Below are 26,643 nucleotides of genomic sequence, written 5' to 3' on the forward strand. Positions count from 1 at the left end.
GGCTATCGACGGGGGAGAGAAAGCCAAAAATAGGTTGGACGTACCGTGGATGTGCGATCCCTTAATTTCAAGAGCATTGGAAGAGGATTTGAAGTACAAGGTTTGGAAGCATAGAGATATACACACCGCAAAACCAATGTGAAACAACCTGAATTTTCAACTAGATGGTAGACCTAAAAATTGATTGTTAGAAAATCAGGCATATTCATGATGCAGAATGATTTTAGTGGAATTGGACATGCGGGCGCATAAGGGAAAAACAAAGTTACGGAGTGTAATCTCCGACTCGATCAATGAAGGAGGTCTGAGAGTGCGATACTGAGCGAGCGAACTCGCTAACAGGGAATTTCCATGTTGATGTATTAGCAAGATCCCAACCCCAGCGGAGCTAGTCCAGCCGACAGTGCCGATAGCTACTCGAAAGATTCGACAGTCCAAACTGAGCACCCTCCGCGACCCAGACGATCGGTATCTGGAAAATCTAGGGCTGGGACTGGCTTGGCTATGGACATACTTCAGGCTGCACAGTCCTGGTTACTGCATCACGACAACTGCAATTTTTGGCTCTGGACATACTTGTCTGCCGACCAAGAAAATCCCCAAACGACCCGTCTTCTATTCCCCAATCCCCCGATGCCTCCTCTGGCCCCTTACCCGTGTAACCCGGACAGGGAATCGCGGATCAGAGCGTGGGACAAGAATCAATTCGACTGCTCACCTCTCCTCGGCGCGACAGAGAGCTGGCCGAAGTCAACAGACCAGTTCACAAATACCGCTTTCCTGGATGGACGGTCCATCATTTTCCATCGAGCCACTTTCAGCACACGGCTGGAGAAGAGCGGGACTCCTAAAATATGGGTCCATCTGCTACGAAGCACATAGGCTCCAAGCACGGTGGGTCGGGACCTTTAATGTCTCTCTCGAGCGCTGCAGACAGCCCAGAACCTGACAGATCGACATGTGCCAAAGGGCATCGGTAGGACGGGGTCCAAAGCGGGCCTTGGGAACATCCAACCGGATTGCTATTCGCCGGCCAGAAGCCTTCCTCACGTGTACTAGATGGACTAGATGTTCGAAGTACTAGTCCAGTCTCCATCCTGCCTTGAACGTTTCTGGCTTTGGCGGGAACCACATAGTCTCCGCCACTGGCGTCTTGGACGGGCCCTCTTTTTTCCTCCCGTCCTCTGGTATTTATAAATCGACCAAGTGGCAGGCTTGCGCAATTCTTTGTTCGGGCCGGTTCCAATGAAAAGAGTAAGGCCGAAGGGGCCGCCCAAGTCACCGAATAACTAATCGTCCTCTTGCTGCCATCTCCCACTGTGTTTCCTTCCTTCCCTGGATGGCGTCCTCGTTGATTTCTTTAGATTTCTCTTCTGTACTCCCTGGACGCACCACCTGAAAACCTTCGAATCACTTTATGGTGCAGAGCGAGGATCAGTAGGGGAGAATTCGACGAAGGAATAACAAGAGAAACCGCCCTCACTAGCCCAAAGCCCTGGGTGATTATGGGCGACTTCAACACGGAGGCCTTCACCCTTCTGGGGGTAGCCATTGTGGTCATTGGCCTGCGAACTACGGCAAGATGGATCATGGTTGGTCCAAGAAATTTTCAACCAGATGATTATATCATGATATTGGCAGGCGTGAGTATGGTGGAACAGATAAAATAGGGAGTATCGCTGATTAATAGATTGCAGGTGGTCTACGGTCTGGAAACAGGCGCCGCATACATGGTGGGGGCATGGTTCAAGGGGCTTGCAAACAACTCCATGACTGATCAGGAACGAAAAGCATTATCTCCTTCTTCAGAAGAATATCGTCTGCGGGTCGGAGGTTCCAAGGTCCAGGTGACAGGCTGGTCCCTGTATACGCTCTTGCTTTGGCTGCTGAAGACCTGTATGGCTATTTTTTATTCCCGATTGACGTAAGCGGATGAGACCACCCTTTGCGAATTGTGTTTTCTGACCGATGCTGATTGAGTAGGGCGGGCCTGATAAACATGCGAATTCGAATCAATATCGCATATGGCTTGATTGCCGCTACTTACATTGCGACTATATGCTCAATTCTCTTCGGTTGCCGCCCGATGCACAAGAATTGGCAGATATATCCAAACCCTGGAAGTGAGTCTAAATATCTGTTTTCAAGTTAAGTGACTGATGTATAACTATTCGGCCCCATCATTAGATTATTGCCAGCCTGCCGTGTCCAAGATCGACATCTACGTTACCGTGGTACTAAATGTTGCAACCGATATATATCTCATCAGCATTCCTGCCCCGGTAGGTCGAGGATTTTTGAATTTTTGATTTTGAGATGAAACTGATGTATGATTGGGCTCAAGATGCTATTTAAGGCTCGACTACGATGGCGGGAGAAGCTGGAGCTTCTGATCCTCTTCAGTGGTGGTCTCTTCGTGATGATGGCTGGTATTCTGCGCTGTGTTTTGATTTTAACTGTGAGAAGCTCCTTCTTGACCCCTGATTCTGAGCATGGAAACTAATATTCTCTTGACAAGGCGGGTGCCAATGGTGCTGAACAAGCGGGCAGTTGGGCGTGCCGGGAAACTTTTGTCGCCGTTGTGATCGGAAACGTGCCTATGATCTATCCCTTGTTTCGCCGAGCTGCTCGCCGTGCGGGCTTATATCTCACCGCTAAGAGTGGCTCGCAAACCTATCAAGCCTACGAACTATCAGATGGTGATACGAACGGGTATGCTAAGCGCAAGAAATTCCGACACCCCCTTTCGATCCCCGCCGATACGCAATGGAATACGGTGAGCGATGAGCAGATGATATTGCCGACTTCTCGCCAACAGCCTGCTACTTGTACTGCCGGGGATGGAGACTGGGAGACGAATAGTCATGGGAGTCACAATGGAGGCATCAAGGTCATTCATGAAACGATTGTGCATTCTGCTGAGAAGGAACCAAAGATATAGATAAATAATCATACCCCGTTGTTGAATATTCTCAGATCCTCCTAGTTTTCTTGGTCGATAAGCCGAGTGATTGAGTTTTCTAGGACTCACAACTCAATAGTCAAGATAGTCAAATGGTTCATCAAATTGGGGCAAAAGGCTAAAGTTCCTTTTCACAGTCTATTGCTGATTCCTTGAAATGTTAGAGATGGTGCAACTTCAATTGAGAACTCAGCTAATATTTGCCAGCATAGTATTAAGAGAGAAAAAGCCGATAAAGGGGCGGTGATGAAGAATGGAGTATTGCGGCGTTCTGGACATGACATACAGTGACGCAGCAAAAGTATTTGCGCTTCCTTAGCCCCATACCCCCTATATTATATGATATTCTGCCAGCCAAAAACTTCCATTTTCTATTCAACACTACTGCTATATATTCTAGTAAGGCGTATACTATCCCCTCGCTCTCCAAAATAGCTGCAACCCTATTTAGTATAGTCTCTGCGAGATGCCTAAGATGCTGAATATCTAATGCTTCCCACGCTTACTACGCTGTTTCTACTAGAATAGTCTTTATTGTATTATTATTCGGTATATACATAGCGTTTCAAAAGTATTTCCCGATCCCCACTTTCACCACCCCAACATCAAATATATATATCTGTTACACTACACACCACACCACCATCTTTCTAGCTATATATTTCTAGTAAGAAAATTTGAATTCGGGTAGGGTTAGACTCGCTTAGCAACCACTAATATTTTGTATAATAACCCTTAACCCTCTGCACAGCTTCTAGTCTTCTTCCTATCCCTAAAATCAGCCTATCTATCTTCCTCTGTTCTAATGCATCCTAAGCTTCTATAATACATCTTTTAAAATAGCGCTAATCCTCCTCAGACTTTCCTATATCAATAAGCTTAGGATGCAACTCAAAAAGCTTTAGTTTTAACTATCTCTAAACAGGTTCTATCGGGTTTAAATCAGGTGAGTGTGGAGGCCAATCCTCGACCTAAATGCCGTATATTTCAAACTACTCTTAGGTTATCTTCGCAACATGAATCCTAGCATTATCTTGTTGGAATATCTTCCCCGGCCTATATATAGGCAAGAGACCTTCTTCTAACGCGTCTAGATAGGATCTTGTTATATAACCTCGCTTCCGACCGTCGGATTCCTCCCGTTCTATTATAACAAGCTTCGACCGACCACCAAGCCAGATAGCACCCTAAACTATCTGCGATATATCCTTAACATGAACCTGTTTATTAATTAGATCACGCCTATAGGCCTCGGAAGCGAATCTCTAGTACTATTTAGGCCTAGTATTCGACGATCGCTGAACAGAACACTCGTCGGAAAATATCTACTTTTGAATCCTAGAAGAATCAGTAATTCTTTGCCATTTTAATACAAAATAACGTCGTTTTAAAGCAGTCTTTAACCCTATAGGGATCTTCTTCTTTGATAAGCGTTTAATAAGTTTAAATCAGCGAAGAACTCGACAAATTGTTGACCTAGAAGGATAACTAGGTAAGCAGGCTGATAGCTGTTTATAGGTCCAAAAAGGATGCCGGCGAGCTTGCAAATATAGAAAGGTGCAATCACGACTACTAAGCTTCCTAGGCCTACCAGATCTAGGCGCTGAATTAACTGTGTGTTGTTGTGTATAGCGTTGAATAGTATTATATATCGTCTTCGGATCGCATGCAAAATCACGTGCTAGCTGTGCTCTAGATACACCGTTATTAGCAGCATATACTATTGCTAAACGCTGGTTAGGGGTAAGCTCACCTTTTTTTCTTCGCTTTTTAGCAGTTTCTGCTAGGCTATCTAGCATTTTGAGGTTGTAGGAAGAAGAAAAAAAATAGGGTTAATGGTTGATGTGGTGATGGAAAGTGGGGTCGGGAAAAACTTTTGAAACGCTACTGTATATTAGATTAGGTCGAATCTTATAGATTTCCTTCTTTAATAACGCCTATAGATTCTTAATTAGATTTAGATCCAGCGAGTAAGGTAGCTAGTCTATAACCTGAATCCCTAGTTCTATAAGGGCTTCTCGTACAACAACTACTATATATAGGAGTATTATCGTGTTAGAATATAGAATCCTTATATATAAGTAATATTAATAGGATACGATAATATAACTCTTCGATAATAAAGCGATTAATACTACTACGTTAAGAATTAGGATCTCTAAATAGAGGATTAAGCTAGTCTTTCGTTTAGTATCTGAAAATATAGCCTAAAATATCTACTTAACTTACTTTCTACGATACGGTAAACCTTAGTATTAGCCTTCTATTAGCTAGTCTTTTAGACGTGTAAATATCTACTCTCATTATATTCCTATTCCTATTCCTCGTTCTACTATATATTCGTTAGACTAAAAAGAACGCTTCTAATCCTCTAGTATAAAGTATTAATATTTAAACGCCTAGCGAAGCCGTTTTAAAGTATACTCCTCGGTAAGATAGGGACGCTAGCTATATCGCTACTTTCGTATATTATAAGCGTTTAGAAGCCGTCTAATAGAGTTATATTTAACCTTATTAGATACTAATACAAGAAGGTCTTTTTATGTAAACTTTAGGTTCTCAATAATAGTAATATGGATACGTTAACTATCCGTTCCTATAAGCTCTTTTAGGCGACTAGAGCGTAGCTTAGATACACTAGATTTACGTTCTGTCTCTTACTTAATTGTATATCGAATAGTAGAGAGTAGTATCCAAAGATATCGTGTCTTTTGAATATAAGTAGGGCCCTATCCGATAGCATACAATTCGCAGATACGCTCACGAATAGTAGGTGTAAGCTCGGTTGATCGCGCCAAAGTAAAAGTAGTAGTAGTAGTAGTAGTAGGAGGAGGAGGAGGAGGAGGAGGAGGAGGAGGAGGAGGAAAAGGAAGAGGAAATCCAAAAAATAGGGGAAATATAGCCTGTGTATGCGCGTGTTGAATCTTAGCGTGTTTCCTACTGCGCGTTTCTGGTAGGTGGTGGTTAGGGCGGTAGGGGTGTGGGGCTAAGAAAGCGCAAATACTTTTGCTGTGTCACTGTATTCCATGGAGAGTACACCTTGTCTTCTCTGGAAGCGTAGAATTCTACCCGCCGGAATTCTGCTGTTAACAGACTAGATCCCGAGACTTTAGTATATCCCCACCGGAGAACATGGCAGAATTAAGATACGCCCCAAATTAACGTTCTGCAGATCCCGTCCGGGGAAAATGAGTTGCAGAATGCCTTCCATGACCAGTGTCTCAATGCACTGAAGAAACCGATCCGATAGCTGCTCGGAGCTCCACATTCTCTCTCAAAATTCACCACGCCCTCAGGGCAAACGCTTGGAATTTTGGAGGGGAAAATTTGGATGAGGGGGAAGTTTTTTTTTTTTTTTTTTTCTCTCCCAAAAAAGATAAAAAGGCGAGTTGGCTCCCACATATTTGTGAGCAGCGATTGAAACAATTCACCTACAGAGCAAACACTTGGATCCATTCAATTCAATATGTTGGGTGTTGTCACATTTCTGCTGGCAAGCGGTCTAGTTTTGGCGGACAATATCACTGCAACAGTGAACCTTAGTGTATCCAAGGGAAAGCCAGGCCACTGGGCCTCTGGATTTATTTATGGAATTCCTGATACGTCTAACCGAATTTCTGACCACTGGTATACGGAAATAGGGTTTCGATATGGTCGTGCGGGAGGCGCACAGCTTGATGCGCCCGCACGGGGGTGGATTTGGGGATTGAATGAGTATAGAGGGCGACTTCAGTCAACTCTCTCCAATTATCAGACATGTCGGAAGTACGGCGCAGATTTCATTATCTTGCCACATGATATATGGGGCACTGATCATGCGAACTCTTCAACGGTATGGCCTGGTGACAACGGGGACTGGTCGGATTATGATCTATTCATCAAGACTTTGATGGTAGATCTCAAGACAAATAACGCCCTTGAGGGCCTCGTGTGGGATATTTGGAATGAGCCAGATATCGAGACGTTTTGGGTGCGTGATCAACAGCAGTGGATCGATCTTTATATCCGCACCCATAATATTCTTCGGTAAGTACCTTGTATAGAGCGTGAGAAGATTGGGTTGTTAAATTCGAGCCTTTGTAGTGAGGATTCGAGTTTCGATAATGTTCAGATCTCGGGCCCATCGCTGGCTTATCGACCAGTGTCTGGAAATACTTGGTGGAGTGACTGGTTGGCCCAAATCGCAGGAAACAAAACTATCCCTGACCAATACTCTTATCACCTAGAAGGGTCTACAGATGATTGGGATAATGATCTCCAGAATACAAATGGTACTCTTGCGGTTCTTCTGAAAACTTACGGTCTCCCTGAGCGGCAGATCAATATTAACGAGTACGCCAACTATGCTGAGCAGATCCCCGCTGGAGCCGCGTGGTGGATTTCTCGACTCGAACGATATGACGCTTTCGGACTGCGTGGAAACTGGCTTAGCGGATGGACACTGCACGACCTCATGGCTAACCTGCTCACCAAGAAGTCTGACCCAAGTGACTACAATGCGACTGATTACGCGTCAGCCCCGGAATATCAAGTCTACAAGTACTATAATCTCAATATGACTGGAAATCGTGTCGAGACCTCTGGAACCGGTGATCGTCTATTTGATGTGTACGCCACTGTGGGCTTGGACAAGGTTCGCATTCTCTCCGGAGCACGCATTACAACTGGTGATTGGCAGATCACTGTTAATCATATGAGCGCTGTTGGACTTCCGTCAGAAGGCACTGTGAATATCCAGACCTGGGGCTTTGCCGGCACGTCCGTGTATGAAGAGGTGGATGCTCCAAGTGACCGTGGCATCGTCTCCCATACATACTCGGGCGATAGCCTCACATTCCCTATCTATCAAACCGATGCTAGTACGGCCTGGGCGTTTGAATTCAGCGTCTAGTCACAATTTTTCTGCTTATAAAGCAAGTTTGCGATGCACTCGTACCGAATGCCTATTTATCATCACATTAATTGGCAGAATACTCATTGATCGTTGATACATGCTTTACTGTTGAGCCTGTGGCTGCATGATGTCTCAATATACTGTCAAATTTTTTTCCCATATACTCTTAAAATCCAGTTCTTCAAAAATCAATTCTTTGTCTTTGTTGCTTTGCCCATATGTTTCGAGTAAATCATTATTGACAAGGGTATTGACAGGGGTTGGATCGCGTTGAAAAGCCGAAAGATTCCGTTTCTTCCGGAGACCCACATGGATTCCCCACATGAATTCCGTTCGTTCCGTTTGTTATCCCCCGTACGTCAACTCCGCATTTTGACACGGATCAATCAAAAAGAGAACTCTGACGGTGTCCTGCACAAAAGATATCGTAGCATAATTCGGAAAACAGCCCGACTCTTATGTACCAAAGTGGCATAGAAGGCCAAGGCGGGCCGGACGCACCACCACCGAGGCGGACCAAAAGGGGAAATTATGCCTCCAAAGCATGGTAAGATTTGCTTCAGATATTGGCCAAAATATTTTTCTTCTGTTTGCTAAACTTCTCTTATCGCCATCAGTATTCAATGCCGGCGACGAAAAGTCAAAGCAAGACTCACCTTGTGAATTGCTAATTGGATCACAAATAGCTGACATTTTGTTCCTTGCTCAAACAGTGCGATGGTAATGCTCCTTGCAAAGCGTGTAAAGCTAAGAGCCGCGAATGTCAGAGAACTGGGACAGATATGCGTGGGAAGTGGAGATCTATTGAAAAACCACACACTCGATCTCAAGACTTGACATCACGTTTGAACCAGGTTGAAAGCCAGCTAGCCATGGCGAGAGGAATGAAATCTCGATGCAATGAGGTGCATGAACAGATAGATAGGAGAACTCACCAAGTGGATACGCCTAAAGTCTTGCATGACATACGGTCCGGTCATAATCGAACTCCTTCTCCCCGAGTCCCAACGTTCTCTGGCGAGACTTCAATCGCTCACAACCTCACAATTGTGGAAGGACGGCTAGAACAAATGGGAGTTCAATACACAACACGACTCTCAAAATCTCCAAATATGGCCTTTGCGTCTCGTCTGACTCCATCTCCAGAAACAGCATTGAACCATTTCTCCGAATGGCAACCTAGTTTCATTCAAAAGATTCTCGACGCCCATGGAATTGTAGCAGATCGACAACAGTGGGATGAATTGATGCACACATTCTGTGACGAGGTGCACGTACTTGTTCCCTTTCTTCACCTGCCTAGCCTATGGAACCTCTATGAGGATACATGGCGGACTTCCTTCAATCATGGGACGAACGACCTCAATCGAAGCAATATTAGCCGAGTTCGTGTGGCTCATGTTCTGTTGAGCATTGCGAATGGAAAATGTGTGGAGTCATCGTGCTTTGAAGCAGATCATGGCTCCTACTCTGCTGGGTGGAGCCTTTACTGTGCGGCACGAGAAATCTTTGGGGATCTACTCAATGCCTTTCGTCAATGCACAGACCAACTGCTTGTACTTCAGACGGTTGTCTTGATGGTAGGAGTTAAACCCAAATTGATCCACCAAGTGGGCTTGTTTTTTGTACCATATTGTAACCTGATCTAGGTCGTCTATCTCTTCCGCCTTGATGCGCATGGGTCCGCCGAAAAGGTTCTAGCTTTGTCAATATCACATGCCCACCATCTAGGGCTCCAGAGAGAGAAAGTGATCAAAAGAATGACACCCTTTGACGGTGAGATGTCACGCCGATTATGGTGGTGTATATATCTTTTGGACAGAAGACTGGCTATTGAAACTGGTCGGCCATTTCTCATCCAGGATGTCAATGTTGATGTGGGCCTTCCTCATAATGTGAGCGATGAACGGCTCACAAGGCATCAACTAGAACCCCACGGACCGGAAGTCGAAGAAGATATTGGGGAATCAAATATGACAAAAGTTCCATATTTGGTTGCAATGACAAGTTACTCCAGAGTTATAGGCAAGGTCTGGGAGGCACTGTACGGGGCTGTCACGTCCGAATCAACGCCAAGCCCTCTGATAAACGAATATCTGGAACACCTAGCTAGGCAATCTCAAAAGGGACTTGAGAAGGAATTTATGTGTGATCCATATAAACCAGAAGAATATAAGACTGAAGGTTTGGCATGGTGGCAGGTTAAACAACATCTCATGATGCGCATCGTAAGTCTGCATTTATTTCCTCCTGTTACTTGATTTGTCGGAGTATTTCCATTTTATTCGTTGCGTCAGTCTGATTAGACTCTAATAGAGATGGTCCTCACTATATCTTTTGATTCGGAAGCCAATACTTCAAAGGGTACGATTATGCGATAGCGAAGAGCCAGAAATAATAGCAAACGAGGTAATTTGCATACGATTGGCCCACAGAATTATTGATGATTTCAGCAAAGTGCCAGAGGAGCACCCGAAGTACACCTTCCCATTTTTGCACTACTTGACCAGCGCTACAATCATTTCCTTGGGTCTGATCATCAAGCAACCTTCATTTAGAGGTACTTATGGTACTTTGACTCTCAAAGCGGCAAGATCCCTTAGAAAGCACTGTCGTAAGACGTGGATGTCAGGGAAAATGATCGAAACTGTTTGGGCTCTTAATCAGATGGCTGATGCCGTTTTGACTCAACCCGAAAGAGCATCTTACAATTTTGAATGCCCAACCAAGAGTGCTACGCCACCCACATTCTCAAATAAATCTTCTCGGTCTGCCAGCAACTATTTTGAGTACTCTCCACAAAACTTTCTCTCAAGAACAGGAACAGGAATGCGTACACTCGGTATTTCTGCTTCTAGTTTTTTGGGCGGAGTTGATCCGGGAATCGAGTCACACAACACAAATCACTCAACCCCAATGACAAGAAGATTTGAGGGATTTCCTTATGCTCAATCCCCCGGTTGGACTGCTCTAAATCCGCATGTGCGGGGTATACCTTGCGTGGGACAGAAACCTACTTCGGTTCTAAGTTTAGAAGATGGTTCTACTACTCCCAATCTGCTTAAGCCTCGCCGAACAAAACTTTCTGATCGACTTACATCCTACAATGCGAGAGAAGAAGCAAATGAATTTGAGTATATTTGCGATAACGAGAAGTCCCCGTTTCAGGCTCATCAAGGAATGCTAGAAGGGGAACAGAATGACTCATTTTCGGGAGAAATAATAGACGACGGGATGGAATGGCTGCAGGCACTATTTGCGGATGGCCTGGATACGCATCCTCTTCCAGTATGAAATCAATTGGCTATGTAGATGGATAACTACTTGAATGATTCGAATATTGAAGGGCAAATTTTCTTAGCCGTAAACTCGTTCCCCAGTAAGGCCTGTAACAATTTGATCCAGACTAAGGGGGCACTAACGCAATTGCGCATCAAGAATTGGTCTACTTTAAAGACAAAATTTGATCAGTTCTGTATCAATAATACTTCGCCCACATTGCTGGGTAACTACACCCAGCGAATTATACTTTCCTATTTTAATCCACCTTCCGAAAAATCACTGACGTTATTGGTGTGTTTTTTTGAAACACCAAACCATTTCCAGTCACGAGACAATGAACACCCAGCATTTGGCGAGCGGTTCTATTTGTTTTCTGAGAGAGCAACGGCAAATAATGTATACTGCAAGACGAATGATATCTCTGATGCCTCTGAATATATGTAGTTATCATTATGTCGTGGACATCATAATAATGTAACTAATTGTTCGTTGGAATAAACTTGAAGTGTTCAGTGGTAACGTTTCTCTAAGTTAATTAGGAACCCAGGCAAATAATCCAATTTCGAGTCCCAAGCTCTATGTCACTATTTCCTTCACAATCATAGAGCTTCGTAAGCGAATCTTGTGACCAAATTTGTAGAAGAAAAATGGAATGGGAATTAAAATAACTTCAATCAGCGCCAACATGGTCCCGGCCCAGTTGGGTCCCAATTTATAGTACAGTTTAGATCCAGCGAGAGGAAGAAGTCCCGCAAGCCCATAACGTACGATGGAGTTGCCTGCCAATGCGGATGCAGCATATATTTGATAGCTTCCAGCCATGTAGTTTGTTGCATAAATGAAAACCAAGCCATTTCCAAGCCCGAAAGGAAGACCAGCAAGAATTGGACAGATCCAGTGAACCGAAGGGTCCGCTGTCCATGCGAACCAGAACTCCCCGATGGGAATAAGTATGCTTCCAAGGCAAACTGCAAATACTGCTGCTTCAGGAGAAGGGTGACCCGTCATTGAGTCGCAGCGATGCATCGCGATGATTCTTCGAATGACAGGTTCTAAAATGACTGCAATTGCTGTACCTGTCCCAATACCACAGTAACTGAGTCCAGCCAAACCCGGAGACCATCCACGATGTTCTTCAAATATTATGGGATATGCGACAAAGCATAGAAACAGCACAGCATAGACAATCCCGACGTAAAGATTCCAGAATATACTATTGGTGGAGTTAGTACCGACATAGAGGCTTTTTGAATCCCAAGAAAATTACCAGATAGGTTCAAAAAGAATCATTCGAAGAGGGCGGATCAAGTTACTCTTCAAAACTTGATAATTTCCTCCTTCATGATCAAACCGGCACCACCACCGACAGTCACCAGTCTGTTCTTGCATTTTTATTCTGCGCTTACGAAGAAGAGCAGGTGCATAAGTCTCTTTGACTGCGGCCATGAGAATTAATGAAATTCCGGTGCAGATTAAGATCAACCAGTTTATCCAGCGCCATCCAAGGTATTGAAAGAGAAATCCACCAATTATCGGGCCTTTGAGATTGAGAGATATGTTAGTATTGGGATAAACCACTGCAACACTCTTGTTTAAAGAAATGGACCATACCAAGCACTGGCCCATTCATGGTTCCGAGACTCCAGCAACTCAAAGCTAAAGCTCGATATTTATCATCTGTCACATCTGTCACACTTCCTGGTGCACTAGAAATCATGACTCCACCGAAAAACCCACCGAAAAATCTACTGATCAAAACCGCTTCGATATTTTCGGCAAGTGCGACAGGCAATATCAAGAGCCCGAACAATAGTACAGAGACCAGATATACAGGACGTCGACCATAAACCTCAGATAATGATGACAGTATGACTGATCCGATTGCAAGGCCAAATAAATTGGTGGTAAGCCCAAGAAGAACGACGGTTTCTGAGGATATGTTGAACGCGTCTTGCATCCCCTTAACACTAGAAGTGTATATTGTCGTGTATATAACCCTGTACGTCATTGTTGTCAACTTTTGAGACCGGATCATTCAGTAACATATATGAGTTACTTACACAATGGTAGTCGAAAAGGACATAGAGGCGACGATAAAGCTTCTATACCAGATTGACCAGGCCCGGGGGTTTTCTTTATCTGTTGCGGTCCAAGTCACCTCAAACATCGGATCATGAACAATATCCACAGTGTCTGAAAGACTTAACATATGGGTATCCTTAGATATTTCCATTGTAACAAAATATATAACTAAACAATTTTTCAAAGGGGGGAGGTGGGGGGCGTTCTCCTTGGATAATAAATACAGCACAACATGCGGGGTACGTTGCGACGGAATCTTGAAGATTCCGTAACTTAGCAGAAGCCATTTCCCTGCGATGCATAACATTTTTATTAAGTCTTTTCGCGGATATCATATAGCATGGGCCTAAAAATCAAAATAATATAGCCAAAAAAATCATTATAAGCGACTATCATGGAATGTTATGAGGGCTCTAGATACAGGAAGAATAAATCCAAGTCGTACGCACAGGCACCGGATTTGCAGAAACCATCCGTGGACCGTGAGTCAACATCCTTGTAACAGTGAACAAGGAAGAAAAACAAATTCTCACTCTATAACAGAGATTGTATAAATCAAGGACTCCGCCACATAAAGCCTTAAAGGGCATATCGAAAAAAGGGGTTTTGCTTGTCAGTGAGATCGTCGAAGGCAATCTTGTCACGGTTCACTTCATCTAGGTCCAACGAGTCACGAAGTCTGTTTTCCCGCCACAACAGCCCATACAGGATCATGGCGGCGAATATAGTGATGCAATAGCTATATTACGTTAGGATTTTAAATGAAACCTGCGTTGATGAGATAAAGCAACTGACCATATCACCATGCCCGTCCACAACTCTGGATAATGCTGGGCTTTAGTTCCACTGTTGACTAGCTGTGGTCCAATTATATTCCCAATCGTATATGCCACAAAAACAGTGGCGGCCATTACAGATTTCTTGGTAGCCCCCGCAACATTGCTGGCGCCAACCGTGATGATGAGGCTGACGACTGGTCCAAAGAATCCCGTGAGCGCATAGCCGATTACTGGAGTAGCTGGCTGATATCCCCATTTTGATTTCCAAATCATCACACACCCAGCAATAACGGGTAGACAGCAGATAATCAGCATTGGAATACGGGTGTTGGGAACAATGGTTGGAATGTACCCGCACAGAGGGATGAAGATCACACAAACCGCCCCCACTGGAAATTGAAAAAGGATGGAGTCCAAAGTGTTGAATCCAAACGTGGAAACAATCAAAGGGCCAAATCCTGAAATGGCACCATTGATAGTGTACCTATTAAGGTGAGCAAGGCGAATAGACTACATGAAGGAGACTTACGCTGCTGCCATCATTATGGCCACCAAATAGATCTTGAGGTCAGTGAAGGACTCTTTGATTTGATCAAACTTGATCTTTTGGCACCGAATCCCGGTCTGTCCTTTCCGTAGCCGTTCCACGGCAACCATTCTCTCCGCCGGAGTTAAAAACCAAGCAGAAACCGGGGAGTTTGGTAGAGTGCAGCACCAGAGACCGAACAAGAATGTCAATGAGCCAGCAAAGATATATATGTACTGCCAACGGGTTAAATGGCCTGCCGTTATTTGACCAAACCCGTAGTTAAGTGCACCGCCAATGATTGTGAACCAGCCTGTACCAGAAAACCACCAGGCTTGACGAAGAGCTTGTTCCTCTTGCGTGTAATAACCACTGACGACAGTCATAAAGCTAGTCGGGATGACACTTTCGATAAATCCTGTAGATAGTGAGCATGTGTGTGATAGATTTTCAACATATGCCGAGGAAACCTATACTTACCAAGGAAGAAACGTTGTACAAATAGGCCTTGCCAGGATGTCACACCCGCGGTGGCAGCACAGACGATAGACCAAAGCAGAACAACAGGACCAAGAACATATCGAATGTTGAATCTCTGCAAGGTGAAGGTGATAGGATAAAGACCGGCTAGCATCCCGAAGTAGAAAATGGATGTTGCCCAGCTCAAGCGAGATGTATCGACAGACGCCGGAGAAGTTGAATAGTCAATTACTTGCAAAGACAAGTCGGTCGTCATACCAAAAAGTGAAGCACTCCCTAGAATGGCCTGAAGATAATTTTAGCGGAATATTTGATTATCGAAAATTGCTCAGAAAATTTCACCTTGTCATAATATACCATGCCATAACCTGGGCCAGCTTGCATCAGCACTGAGAAACAATATAGGGCATCGTATGACTGCCTTACCTATCAACATGGCTGGCATAAAATACAAATCAATTTTTCGCAGCACTCTTTTAGCTATAGCTGGATCAATCTCTTGGGCGGTATCGCCAACCATCGCCAAAGCGGCGTCCTTGAGGTCGGTGGCAGAGCCATTGGCATCGCCAATTTCAGGTACATGAATCATTTTCTTGTACTTGGCAGCACCATGCAGGCGTCTGAAATTTGGCAAGAACGTGAATTTCTTCTTTGGTCAATCTCTTTTTCCTGGTCATAAACAACGATGATTGGAAACAGAATTAAACTTTTTGAGATCTTCCCGATTGGGCCATCCGATATCGCAACGGCATTCACCGCCTTATAATACAGGATTCACCCAGAGCCTGCCATAACAACCGGAGCACTGTAGGCCGTGGACTTTACGGATGTCCTGCTCTCTTGAATAGTTCAGCCTTGATCGTCTAAAATCAGTAATATCCGCTAAGCAACTCGATTATATTTCACTCGGCTTCCTTAGGCCACTCTCCTAAGGAAGGACGTCGCGCGAAATGTCTAAAAGGGGTTAAAACGTTCTAAGATCAAGCTCTGATTCATTCTTTGCTTCGTGTGGGATCTTTTTCGTTCAAGCTTCATAAAAATTCGGGTTCTGTGCATTTTTCTAATGACAGCAAGACTGATGCATCCTACAATAGCACCTCGGAATCTCTTGATTAAATTGCGGATCTCACCGCTCTTGTGTGGAATGGAAGCCTGATGCATGACCCCTCCTCGAAGTGCGACTTGTTTGGATCACAAATTGACAAGGAGAGTTGACTGGGAACAAACGAAGGGGCGGATTTTAGACCAGTTCCGTGAATCTCCTATCCGATTATAGTGAGTAATTGTCACATATCCGGAGAAGAGAAGCAAAGGCGAAATGTGATGAAATCAGTGGCCCAATTAGACCCGCCGCGCCCCACCCAATTGCATCACGATTCTGCTGTGCTCACAGTACAGAGGCCCCTACAAAAAAGAATTTCTGGTAGAGGTTCATCTAGTAAATGTAAGACATGCTCTTATCTCGGTAAAATGTGACGTAGAAACTGAACGATTTATAAATTTGACCGGGTGCCTGTATCTCTGTGGCGCATATTTCACAACCCAACAGAACCGCAAGAGCCGAATAAGACATTACATTATTTGATCAACTATGTCCCTCGAGTTCAATGTATTCAAAGGATCCCCGAATGGATCGATTCGCCAAGAAAAGATCCACCGCGGTGAATTGCAAAGAGATGAGATCTTTCTCCGGATTACCCACTCCGGGGTCTGTTTTACCGATGTTCATTATCGACACAATGACATGGCCCTTGGCCATGAAGGAACTGGAATAGTGGAGGCGATTGGGCCCGCCGCCCAAATTTTGAAGAAAGGAGACCGCGTGGGATGGGGGTATGAACATGATTGCTGCGGCCATTGCCGCCAATGCTTAACGGGCTGGGAAACGCTTTGTCCAGAGCGTAAGATGTACGCCATGGCGGATCTTGATCAGGGATCATTCGCTACTCATGCCGTGTGGCGCGAGGCCTTTCTTTTCAAGATTCCCGAGAACATGGACAACGAGGATGCAGGCCCTTTAATGTGTGGAGGCTCCACAGTTTTCAATGCTCTCCACGTTGCACAAGTCCGCTCAACAGCTCGTGTTGGAATTGTTGGGGTTGGAGGACTGGGACATCTGGCTATTCAATTCGCTGCCAAAATGGGCTGCCAAGTGGTTGTATTCTCTGGCACTGATAGCAAGAAAGAGGAGGCGTTGAAACTAGGGGCGACTGAATTTTATGCGACTAAGGGTGCAAAGAAGTTGATGATTAAGAAACCCATCGATAATCTAGTTGTCACTACCAGCAGTCAACCAGATTGGCAACTGTACTTGGATGTTATGGCCCCTAATGGTGTTATCTCACCTCTTTCTGTCGACTCAAATGATCTCAAAATCCCCTATATGCCATTGCTGTTAAATGGCCTGAGAATCCAGGGTGGAGTTGTGTCTGCAAGACAAGTCCATCGTGATATGCTCGAGTTTGCAGCCATTCATAACATCAAGCCAGTCAAAATGAAATTCCCTATGACGCTCAAAGGAGTGGAGGAAAGCCTCAAAACCCTCGAGGAGGGTAGGATGCGATACCGCGGAGTTCTTGTTTCTGAAAACTGATATGGCAGGAAAGGGGAAACGCATTGTGCACGTATTAATCTCAAAGCGAACAACTTCCTTAGTAAATGATTGTGATGAAACATCTCGAGAAAAGAAAGAAAGAATTGAATTTTACTTATATGAGCTGCAAATTGGAGAAAAGATCCATATGTAGACATGAAATGTAGTAGATAGAAGCGCTTCAGCTGCTAGAAGACAATGAATTAGTTATTCCAAAAGTGAAAAGTATGCGAAGGCAGAATAACTCGCTGTACCATTAAAAACTAAACCCTATCGATGGCCCGAGGAACTTCAAAGCCGTCCATGAAGAGGTAAACTGTCTTCTAAACAAGCTGCAGGCAAATGAGGCTCAGGCAGGCCAAGCTCTCTGGCAATCTCCCTGGCAGCCCATAATCCAGTAACAAACGCAAGTGCAAGACCTCCGGCATATCCTGTATTACTGAAGCCGCCAGCGTCCACTCCTGCCACAAGCAAGCCAGGAATGGTAACCTTATCGTGAGTCAAGGCACGTCCCTTGGTATCGATCAGGATACCGCCATATGTAAAGGTAATACTTTCAAGAGGCCAATCAGGGTGAGATTCCTAAAACGATACATGATATGATAGAGGGGGATCAAATACGTACGATGGCTGAACCTCCATGGCATAAAAGGGACCTTCACCCTCAACAAGGGGTGCAGGGGAAAGACCAAATTGACCTGTGGGGGCGTCGAGGACTAGATTTCTCTTTCCCAAACGGACGAACTGATCATATTGTTCGAGAGTGCGTGCTGCTTGCACATAATCAACCCCCCACTCACGAATTAAGTTAAGAAGCCCATTCAGCGTAGATGCTTCGCCAACATTGCAGCCGTATTCTCGAGCCTTCTGTAAGCGATCAACATCTCCTGCGTTGGGAAAGAATGCCCCCATACAGTGTTCAAGACGAGTTTTTTCACTAATCAATGTCATTACACATATTTAACTATACAGGGATTGAGAACTCACTTGAAAATAAGAAATCCGCGACGCGTTTCTTGTTTTGCCAGATGCTGGTTCAAGATTTCATCCCCAATTGTCTCATCCGCAAAACGTTGACCTGCTTGATTCACAAGTATACAATGCTTGCTTTCTGCCAAGGTATCAGATAAAAAGGCCAGAGGAACTCTAAGTGTAAGGACCCTTACGATATTGAGCCAAAGGTAGGAAGTCAACGGGATCCACTTCCTCGCGTCGAAGAGGAGCTGCCAAGAGGTGACCATAGAAGGTATTTAAACCTCTACTTGCCCCAGCTCCAACCTTTGTAGCTAGACGAAGCCCATCCCCCACTGAACCTGGGTTTGAACGAACAAAAATATTGTCTGCGCCCTGATTCAAATAAGTTGCAGTCATGCGTGAGGATCCCTGAAAGCCACCAGTAGCTAAAACCACAACCTTGGCCCTCACTTCATGGTAGACTAATGAGCCATCAAGTCCTTCCGCTCGTATGATAGCACCAATAATACGAGACCCAGGCACATTTTCTCTTTCCTGAATGAGTTTCAGGATGGTTGCATTTTCTAAAATCTTTGATCCAGTATTGCTTGACTCGATGCGTTGACGGTGAACCTTGTGTAGAGAAGGTATTTTAATCGGAAAGCCAATACCTGCAACCGAGTTAACCTGATGTGTTCTGAATAGCACGTTGACCAAAGTAGGCTTGAAAATACCTATCGTCATGATTCCGTCATACCGGCTGGATGTGGGAATTCCATTCTCGCGCATCCATTGTACTGCTGGGAGGTATTCATCTAACCACGCGCGCTGCAAGCATGGGTCGCCCTCTGGTACCCAAGATCTCAGCTTTTCAAATGAATGTGGTGCCCAGCTATTTTGCATTAATAGAATGAACGATAAATATGAATGTTTGGACTTACAACATCCCCGCCGAGAAATTTGAAGACCCTCCTATAGTCTTTTGCTTCTCAACTACCAAAGTCTTGGCACCAGCCTCTGCAGCAAATGCTGCACAGGCCATACCAGACATACCACCCCCACAAATTAGCGCATCGACTTCGATAACTTCCATTTCTGTATCCCAAGGGGAACAATTGAATGATTCCAGTGAATAGCTGTCAGTGAATAGGTAGCTTTAACTTTGTGCCACACGGTAGTCGCTCAATATTTAAATCTTAAGGCTGTGGATAGCCTAATTGACGTAAATCCCTAGTCAAAGTTTCCGGGCTTCAAATTAAATAACCGGAGAGAGATCATGTTGACGCCTGATGGTTGCCAGGACTTCCGTCCCGCTCCGGTGCCCTCGAGAAGACGGAGGAAATGAACAAAAGGGCCCACTCAGCTCCTATCTTCTCTCTTCGGAGATTGTTTGCAACTGAGGGGGCGGGGGCTGGTGACTGCTTGTTGGGATCCCTCTTCAATTGAAGGCAGGTATACTAATACCTTGTCTACAGTACACTCCATTCACCCCTGGTTATTGTTTCCAATTGGATGACATTACAGCACCATATATGTATATTCTTTTGCCTGTACGGTGTATCGTAGTCATCACTCGGAAGGATTATATCCTGACAACCTGTATTTTCTTTCCTTGTCTTTGAATCGCTTTGATTCTTGCCCCATCACTAGATGACTCTTTGACACCTTTCCATGCCAGACGGTCAAAATTCGCTGCTAGGGTCATACTGCAGTCCTAGAATTCTCTTCTCTACATTTAGAGATCCAAAAAATACCCTTCGGTTGTTATGACACCTTGATTACGTCGGCTTTCTACTTCTTATCATTGCTTTAGATGAAGCTAGTGATGTAAGATCTCATTAATATCAAATATACGAATCAAAAAGATCAAGGGAAATCATTTATAGCAGATCCAACATTACAACCTCTGGCCATGAACGTGTAACCGCTGTGAGACAGCGGCAATGGCATGTAGTGCACTGGCTTTGCTTTCCCAGAATGGGGGTAAAGTGCAGGCCACTCGTGTAAGAAATTTCAGGCTCTCAATTCCACGAATTGCATGGCTTATTGGTACCATACTTCCAGGTTTGTTCAAAGAAGAATTGAAGACCTCTAGTGATATGGGCCCCGTGTATCCGGTCGCGAGGACAGCGGCCGCCACAAGCTCGACGGGCATATAGGCACCGTGGGATCGCTCTAACGGATAAAGTCGATGACTCCTTGACCATGGAAGAAGAGCAGGAGTGTCTAGATCCACAGGTGGTTTGAAGACTGCTGGGTTCATCAGCTCCGCATCCCCACACTGGAAGAAGAAGATTCGGTCTCCTGGGACGGTCATGACCAAGGATGAAAGGGATGCTGTCAGAACTTCGAGAGACTCTTCTAGGGTGGGATATATCCGGCCGTGGCCTGCAGGATTATACGGATTCGCAAACTCGACTGCAAGAATATTGAAAGCGTCGACGATAAGTCCGACATTTGGCCGATTAGCAAATCGCACCACCTCCCAGGACGCTGACCATGTATTTCTGGCCGCCCAAGAAAGACCTTCATATCCAATTTTCAACATTCTCCCTCCATCGGTCTTTGAATAAGCTGCAGCCATATCCCCCAGTTCTGCAAGGTCTCGTGCCACGATCTGGAGATCCGATGTGACCCCGCGGTCCTTTCGGATATTGGCACACATGAAGACCAGGTCGGTGTCAAACGCGCGCATGAACGGAAATCTCTTTGCGACGTGATCGAGAGTACGGCGGCGTTCTATCGGATCTATCACGCCCTCGATCTGGCGTAGAGGCTGCGTACAAGCGATACGCATTCCCAGAGACTTTACCAAATCGCTCACCTGGCGCGCGAGCTCCAGATTCCGAGGTGTGGGCTCCCACAATTGATCGGCTGGGATTCCATGTTCTTCCAGATATGCTGCCCAGCACTCATCAAACAAATCAATCCATTGATACCCTGCTTTGGCTGCTGCTTCAAGTCGCGGTACCAGTCGGTGTTCCCTCCAATTTCCGAGGGAGAGTGTGGCGATCCCGAATTCATTTGTGCCCGCTGGGGGCCAGATTTTTGACATGATGGATGCAATAGACAAAAACGAAGAAGCACTTGGTCGATCCATACACGACTTTCAGATGTTTTAGAAGGAAGATGGGTGAGCATATACCCGCCAGGCCCGGCGCATCCGGGGTCCATCCCCGCAGACCCGGCCCATTTTTTAAAATGCCGGGTGTCCTAAAGAGGAGGATACTGGGACCAGATACTAGAGCTCCAAGAACTATGAACCTCAGTTGCGATTGTAGTACGAAGCACCTCGCCTTGCGTGTATTTCTTAACTTTTCGGGCCTAGCTCGTGTATTTTTTTTTGTAGCCTCTGCGTGATTGGTGTCAAATGGCGTCAACTGCTGTTTCTCTGGTCGACCATATTAAACTCGTTTCCCATTCCACCACTTGTTACAAGCTTTACAGCATAGAATGAAACAAGAAGATAAGACGAAAGTTTCAACAGAGGAAGCTGTCCCCAGTCATGATCGGAGCCGAGTCGCATTCAGTCGCATTCCACCCCACCCAGAACCGGCCGCTGGATCGTAGATCGAGTCAAGGGGGACTCGGCGGACTCGGCGGTCAGCGGCTCGGCGGGCTCCGACTCCTTAATCAGCTTCTCCCCAAGGTCCCCCCAATCACCGAAAGGCAGCCGAGTGGGCCTGGCTACGTTGCCCCGCGTTCTCCGTCTGTTTCTTTTGTTCTTCCTTTGCTCCCCAGTCCTCCTACAACCGATCCTGCCTTTGATACTATCCAGAATGACGACTCTTAAGCCCGGTGACACGTTCCCCAGTGATGTGGTATTCCAGTGAGCTTCCATAGACTGTCAACCCCCCATCCGTCGCTCCATCGCTGACCTAGTTAGATATATTCCGTGGAGCGAGGAAAGCGGGGATATAACGGCCTGTGGCATTCCCATCAACTACAATGCTTCCGAGCAGTGGGCAGACAAGAAAGTAGTCTTGTTTTCGGTTCCAGGTGAGTTTTGAGACCTCTACATGGATTATACTGCTGTCCAGAGCTAAACTATATCCATCACCCTGGCAGGCGCCTTCACCCCCACCTGCTCCGTCAACCACATGCCTGGCTACATCAAGAATTTGCCCCAGCTACGCGAGAAGGGAGTCGATATTGTTGCAGTGGTGGCGTTCAATGACCCTTTTGTCATGAGTGCATGGAGCAAGGCCAACCAAGTGCGCAAGGATGAAATCGTGAGCACACCCCAATCCCTGAGGACCGCTGGGCGTGAGAAGCAAATAAATATGCAAATGGCTAAATATGGACAGCTCTTCCTCTCGGATCCCGATGCTAAGTTCTCCAAAAGCATTGGATGGGCAGATGCGGCATCTGGCCGCACCGGCCGGTATGCGATCGTCATCGACCACGGCAAGGTCAGCTATGCCCAGATCGAGACCGAACGGGGCGCTGTCAAGGTAATATTCACCCCACCCCTCAGCCAAAAAACGGACATAGTTAACGCGACCGGGTCACAGAAATCCGGTGCCGATGCAGTACTTGCATCCTTGTAGCTATAGAGGGATTTATTGGAAAAATCATGTGAATCTCTTTTGCGCTGATCTCTGTTTGCCGCCTGATTCTTCCGCCTTCCGCTCCTTAGAACAGTAGATGAAACCATAGCATGATGCCATTCTAATAAAGATCATGATTCTCATGAATTAAAATCGTGAAGTTGGAGTGAAACAGCCCCCTGGCGACCAGCTGTCACAGTATGTACATCGTCAAAGCAGGTGATATATTCCATCAAAGTAATCAGGCCTGTGAAGCTGCCAGAATATATGTCTATCAAGTAAAGTCATCAAATGGTATCATATAATCAGTTTCGAATCACCAAATCCTCCTAACGAGCTTAGGTTGGGATCTCCCGGGTGAAGACGCGATCGTGGAGATGAAGTTCTAACCCAGCAGCGGCACAATCCAAATGGAGTGGCTCAGCTGCTTGTAGAATCTTCTGCTTGATGATGTTGTTGTTGGCTGGATCAGATTCCGGGGGCCTGAATTCGCCAGACTCATCAGAAGCATTGTGGAAATCCCCTTCAACATCAATTCGTTGAAGTCGGGGCAGACGCGTTCGGTGGCTCTTGACCACAATACGAAGTTGAGACACCAACATTGCCAGGTGTCGCTCCTCACAACCTTCGATGTAGATGGTCTCCAACGAAGCCGGGAGACAGTTCAAGAGAGATGTGGCGGGTTCGCTTTGGTAACGGATATCGAGCAGGTTCGGCAGGCGAATGCGGACCTCCCGGAGAGCACTGAATTCGGCTAAGGATCCAAACCATTCATCGTGAGTTTGATTCAGCCCAGCTGCAGTAAATGCATAGTGGTCCCCATAATGATCCAACCATAGGACCTCTAGAGTTCGCTTGCTGTGAGACAACGAGCGATAGAAGGCGGTGGGTTGGTAGCCGCGGGAGTGCAGGTGCGAATCAGAATGTTGATACTTGAAGGACTTCAAATCTGCACAGGAGGTGATCAACGCCTCCATTCCATTGTTTACACTACTTGCTCGCAAATCGATGTTTTTAATCGACGATAAATCGAAGGGCTCCAATGCCGGCTCCTCGTTGGAAAGGCTTGAGTCCACCACCGCAGTGGCGATGATCGTCCGCATCGAGGGCAATTGGAAGAATGGCAGTAGCAGCGTGGATGGTGACTGGGCAGAACGTTCCGCAGCAGGATGCTCATTCCTTGAAGGGTTGAGATCCTCACGGTGATGGAGAAAGACATGGGCCAGGTGTTGGAGTGCACGCCCGCCGCGGAAAGACTTGTCCCCCTTGAGTGCCCGTTCGAGTGAGCGTTCGAGGCAGGTTGTTTCTGACCCGTGAGCAACCTGAAGCTGTTCTAAATGACTTAGCAGAGGCAACAAAAGAGCCGACCACGCTTCACTCCGGCCACGGGTCAAGCTTTCCTGCCATTGCGTCGCCTCCCCCTCCGAATGTGATAAGCTGTGGATGCATTCCCTGATTAGTACGGATCTTTCGAGCTCCCATCGGTCTTCCTCTGCGATTTCCTTTGTCCCCCATGCACTCAAGTCCAGATGTCGCACTGCTCTCGCAAGGTAGGGGCGCCGGGATATGGCGTGGAGGAAGGAATTGGCCGCACGCTGATTCTGAAGCGGCACCGCTCGGTACACCATAGAAATGAAGAGATTATGGAAATGGCGGCAGACGAAAACGATGTTCCATCGATCCAAATGTTGATCGAGTTGTTCCGCTATCATGAGAAGCACATCGTTTGGGAGCGAGATGAGTGATAGAGCCATAGCTATTTTTTGGGCTTCAGGAATATAAAAGAGTGCGACAGAGGGGGCTCCTCTCGCCGTCTCTGGCCTCCGTTCGGCACATCCAGGGGCGACTGATAAATAAATAGGACACCCGAGAGAAGAGACTCGTCGTCATAATTATGAGAGAACGAAGGGAATCCTTCCCTGTAAAGCCCTGCAAAGTCTAAAGACAAGATAAGCCCGCTTATCAGTGGATCACGACTTGTTCGCACACTAGTTCCAGTGCCACCGAAACGACGACTTCGAGAATGTCAAATAGCCCTAATATTAATGCTATCCACTTGGCTGATCGGGAAGCATTGGTTCGCCATCAATGTAACCAGTGGATTCGGTGGACCGGTGGCAACGGAGTCGTCGGGAAAGAATGAGTTTTCGTGCTCCACTAATGCGCTCACCAGGCATCACTTCCCCGGCAGCCCACCAAGAGAAGCACAGAAGAAGAGTACTAGGAGAAGCGACAGGATCAGATCGAGAGTTGAAAATTTCGATGAAACTGACGCGAGAGGGGCAAAAGAGAGCGAAAAATAAACAAACAAGCGCAAGTGGCTGCCCCGACGGATGAGCCACAGGACACGCATCGACAGTTAACGTTGTAACGTCTTCAGTATCCGGATAGCCCACGAAATGAGGTAGCTGACGGTGTCTACATATTCTGCGCGAGAATTTAAGTACGAAGTCCAAATGCACTCTGCGAAGGATATGGACTCTGAAGCACATGTACATCATTCTCCCACGTATGCATGCCGGGATCAGCCGATCTTGGATATGAAGCTTGCGCTCCGCTGACTTGGCGGCCGAATTAGTCAAGTCTACCGAGATCGCCCAAAGCATGGGTCATTGACATCCCAGTCGGGGGGCGGTCGCCTTTGAAACGGTTCTGGACTGCAGAGGATTGATGGAGAGGTTATATGCGTGCAGTGCCTTCTAATGACTCACATGAATCTACATGATAGACATGTCCAAATCCGGTTGCGGGTCTAGGGTTCGTTAGAGAAGAGAAGGCCAAAATAGCTCGGATAATGAAACCAAAGCTGCGGGCCGAAAACTTCGCTGGATGAAACGATTGGCGTATGATATAGTATGGTATCGACTATGTTGTAGATTTCAAGCACTTTGATGGATTCTTGTTCAAGTCGAGGGTCATATGACTGTGAGGTATGGAGTAACTAGAAGCATCGATGTCTCGACTTCTGCTCTTTTCTGGGCTCATACTAATTTTAGGTGTTTTTGAAATCCAGCAGGCTGCACAGCCCTCACTAATCACCATTAAGTCTTCACCATCACGAGGCAGCTGAGGTTGCGGAGGCGTGTTGGTAGTCGAGATACCAGAGATGTAAATGAAGGCAACCATGGGAATCTCTTATTTCTCACTTAGAGGATTCCAGTGTTACCCATGAATGCAAATTGGAACCTCTTGCTTATGCTAAGTGGATTCATGGGCCATGAGGGCAATGATTTCCATTCTGCTTCTAACAGATCCCAAATCTCGCGCGTTTCGTCTTCCACCGCCCCGATTTGTTGGTCCTGATAGCTAGACCAATTCTCACCCGTAGAAATGGTCGGTTGCAAGGTTTCTGTTATATCAGTGGCTTTTACAGCATTCAGAATGTTCTCATTCGAGTCCATTTCCTGTGATAGACATCTCAAAAGAGTCGGTCGGGGAACCATATCTGGATGGTTGAGCACCATCGCGGCAGCAACGATTTCTCATTGATCCGTGCGGGTGAGGAGGCAGTGTGATCGCGACCGGCAGTTAGGACCCCACT

General features: G+C 46.0%; 10 protein-coding genes across 10 annotated transcripts; 5 read left to right on the top strand and 5 right to left on the bottom strand.

Moving 5' to 3' along the window:
- Positions 1-1,505: 1,505 nt before the first annotated feature.
- N7462_001143 (uncharacterized protein) lies at positions 1,506-2,941 on the top strand (the record flags this gene model as incomplete). Its single annotated transcript, XM_057072869.1, has 6 exons — positions 1,506-1,643; positions 1,698-1,924; positions 1,984-2,123; positions 2,188-2,282; positions 2,345-2,458; positions 2,519-2,941. 6 exons carry the CDS (start codon positions 1,506-1,508, stop codon positions 2,939-2,941), a joined length of 1,137 nt encoding a protein of 378 aa, XP_056939399.1.
- A 3,487-nt stretch (positions 2,942-6,428) lies between these two features.
- N7462_001144 (glycoside hydrolase family 39 protein) lies at positions 6,429-7,853 on the top strand (the record flags this gene model as incomplete). Its single annotated transcript, XM_057072870.1, has 2 exons — positions 6,429-6,988; positions 7,046-7,853. The coding sequence occupies 2 exons, from the start codon at positions 6,429-6,431 to the stop codon at positions 7,851-7,853; spliced, it is 1,368 nt and encodes a 455-aa protein (XP_056939400.1).
- A 480-nt stretch (positions 7,854-8,333) lies between these two features.
- N7462_001145 (fungal specific transcription factor domain-containing protein) lies at positions 8,334-10,835 on the top strand (the record flags this gene model as incomplete). The annotated part of the gene is made up of 4 exons (XM_057072871.1): positions 8,334-8,403; positions 8,570-9,436; positions 9,506-10,084; positions 10,173-10,835. Coding segments are annotated over exons 1-4 (2,112 nt in total), but the record flags the coding sequence as incomplete, so codon positions are not given.
- An 879-nt stretch (positions 10,836-11,714) lies between these two features.
- Positions 11,715-13,371, bottom strand: N7462_001146 (MFS transporter; the record flags this gene model as incomplete). Its single annotated transcript, XM_057072872.1, has 4 exons — positions 11,715-12,351; positions 12,406-12,676; positions 12,750-13,135; positions 13,199-13,371. The coding sequence occupies 4 exons, from the start codon at positions 13,369-13,371 to the stop codon at positions 11,715-11,717; spliced, it is 1,467 nt and encodes a 488-aa protein (XP_056939402.1).
- A 428-nt stretch (positions 13,372-13,799) lies between these two features.
- N7462_001147 (putative MFS transporter) lies at positions 13,800-15,624 on the bottom strand (the record flags this gene model as incomplete). Its single annotated transcript, XM_057072873.1, has 6 exons — positions 13,800-13,959; positions 14,016-14,483; positions 14,529-14,943; positions 15,006-15,291; positions 15,348-15,373; positions 15,432-15,624. Coding segments are annotated over 6 exons (1,548 nt in total), but the record flags the coding sequence as incomplete, so codon positions are not given.
- A 972-nt stretch (positions 15,625-16,596) lies between these two features.
- On the top strand, positions 16,597-17,598 carry N7462_001148 (NAD(P)-dependent alcohol dehydrogenase; the record flags this gene model as incomplete). The annotated part of the gene is made up of 1 exon (XM_057072874.1): positions 16,597-17,598. The coding sequence occupies one exon, from the start codon at positions 16,597-16,599 to the stop codon at positions 17,596-17,598; it is 1,002 nt and encodes a 333-aa protein (XP_056939404.1).
- Positions 17,599-17,889: 291 nt separating this feature from the next.
- N7462_001149 (uncharacterized protein) lies at positions 17,890-19,645 on the bottom strand (the record flags this gene model as incomplete). The annotated part of the gene is made up of 5 exons (XM_057072875.1): positions 17,890-18,151; positions 18,224-18,535; positions 18,586-18,709; positions 18,765-19,444; positions 19,494-19,645. The coding sequence occupies 5 exons, from the start codon at positions 19,643-19,645 to the stop codon at positions 17,890-17,892; spliced, it is 1,530 nt and encodes a 509-aa protein (XP_056939405.1).
- Positions 19,646-20,449: 804 nt separating this feature from the next.
- On the bottom strand, positions 20,450-21,607 carry N7462_001150 (sugar phosphate isomerase/epimerase family protein; the record flags this gene model as incomplete). Its single annotated transcript, XM_057072876.1, has 1 exon — positions 20,450-21,607. The coding sequence occupies one exon, from the start codon at positions 21,605-21,607 to the stop codon at positions 20,450-20,452; it is 1,158 nt and encodes a 385-aa protein (XP_056939406.1).
- A 724-nt stretch (positions 21,608-22,331) lies between these two features.
- N7462_001151 (peroxiredoxin family protein) lies at positions 22,332-23,102 on the top strand (the record flags this gene model as incomplete). Its single annotated transcript, XM_057072877.1, has 3 exons — positions 22,332-22,381; positions 22,439-22,551; positions 22,621-23,102. The coding sequence occupies 3 exons, from the start codon at positions 22,332-22,334 to the stop codon at positions 23,100-23,102; spliced, it is 645 nt and encodes a 214-aa protein (XP_056939407.1).
- A 338-nt stretch (positions 23,103-23,440) lies between these two features.
- N7462_001152 (uncharacterized protein) lies at positions 23,441-24,856 on the bottom strand (the record flags this gene model as incomplete). Its single annotated transcript, XM_057072878.1, has 1 exon — positions 23,441-24,856. The coding sequence occupies one exon, from the start codon at positions 24,854-24,856 to the stop codon at positions 23,441-23,443; it is 1,416 nt and encodes a 471-aa protein (XP_056939408.1).
- Between the last annotated feature and the right edge of the window lie 1,787 nt (positions 24,857-26,643).

This window comes from Penicillium macrosclerotiorum (assembly GCF_028827735.1).
Source record: "Penicillium macrosclerotiorum strain IBT 26536 chromosome Unknown utg000001l_segment0_segment0, whole genome shotgun sequence".
Taxonomy (NCBI): domain Eukaryota; kingdom Fungi; phylum Ascomycota; class Eurotiomycetes; order Eurotiales; family Aspergillaceae; genus Penicillium; species Penicillium macrosclerotiorum.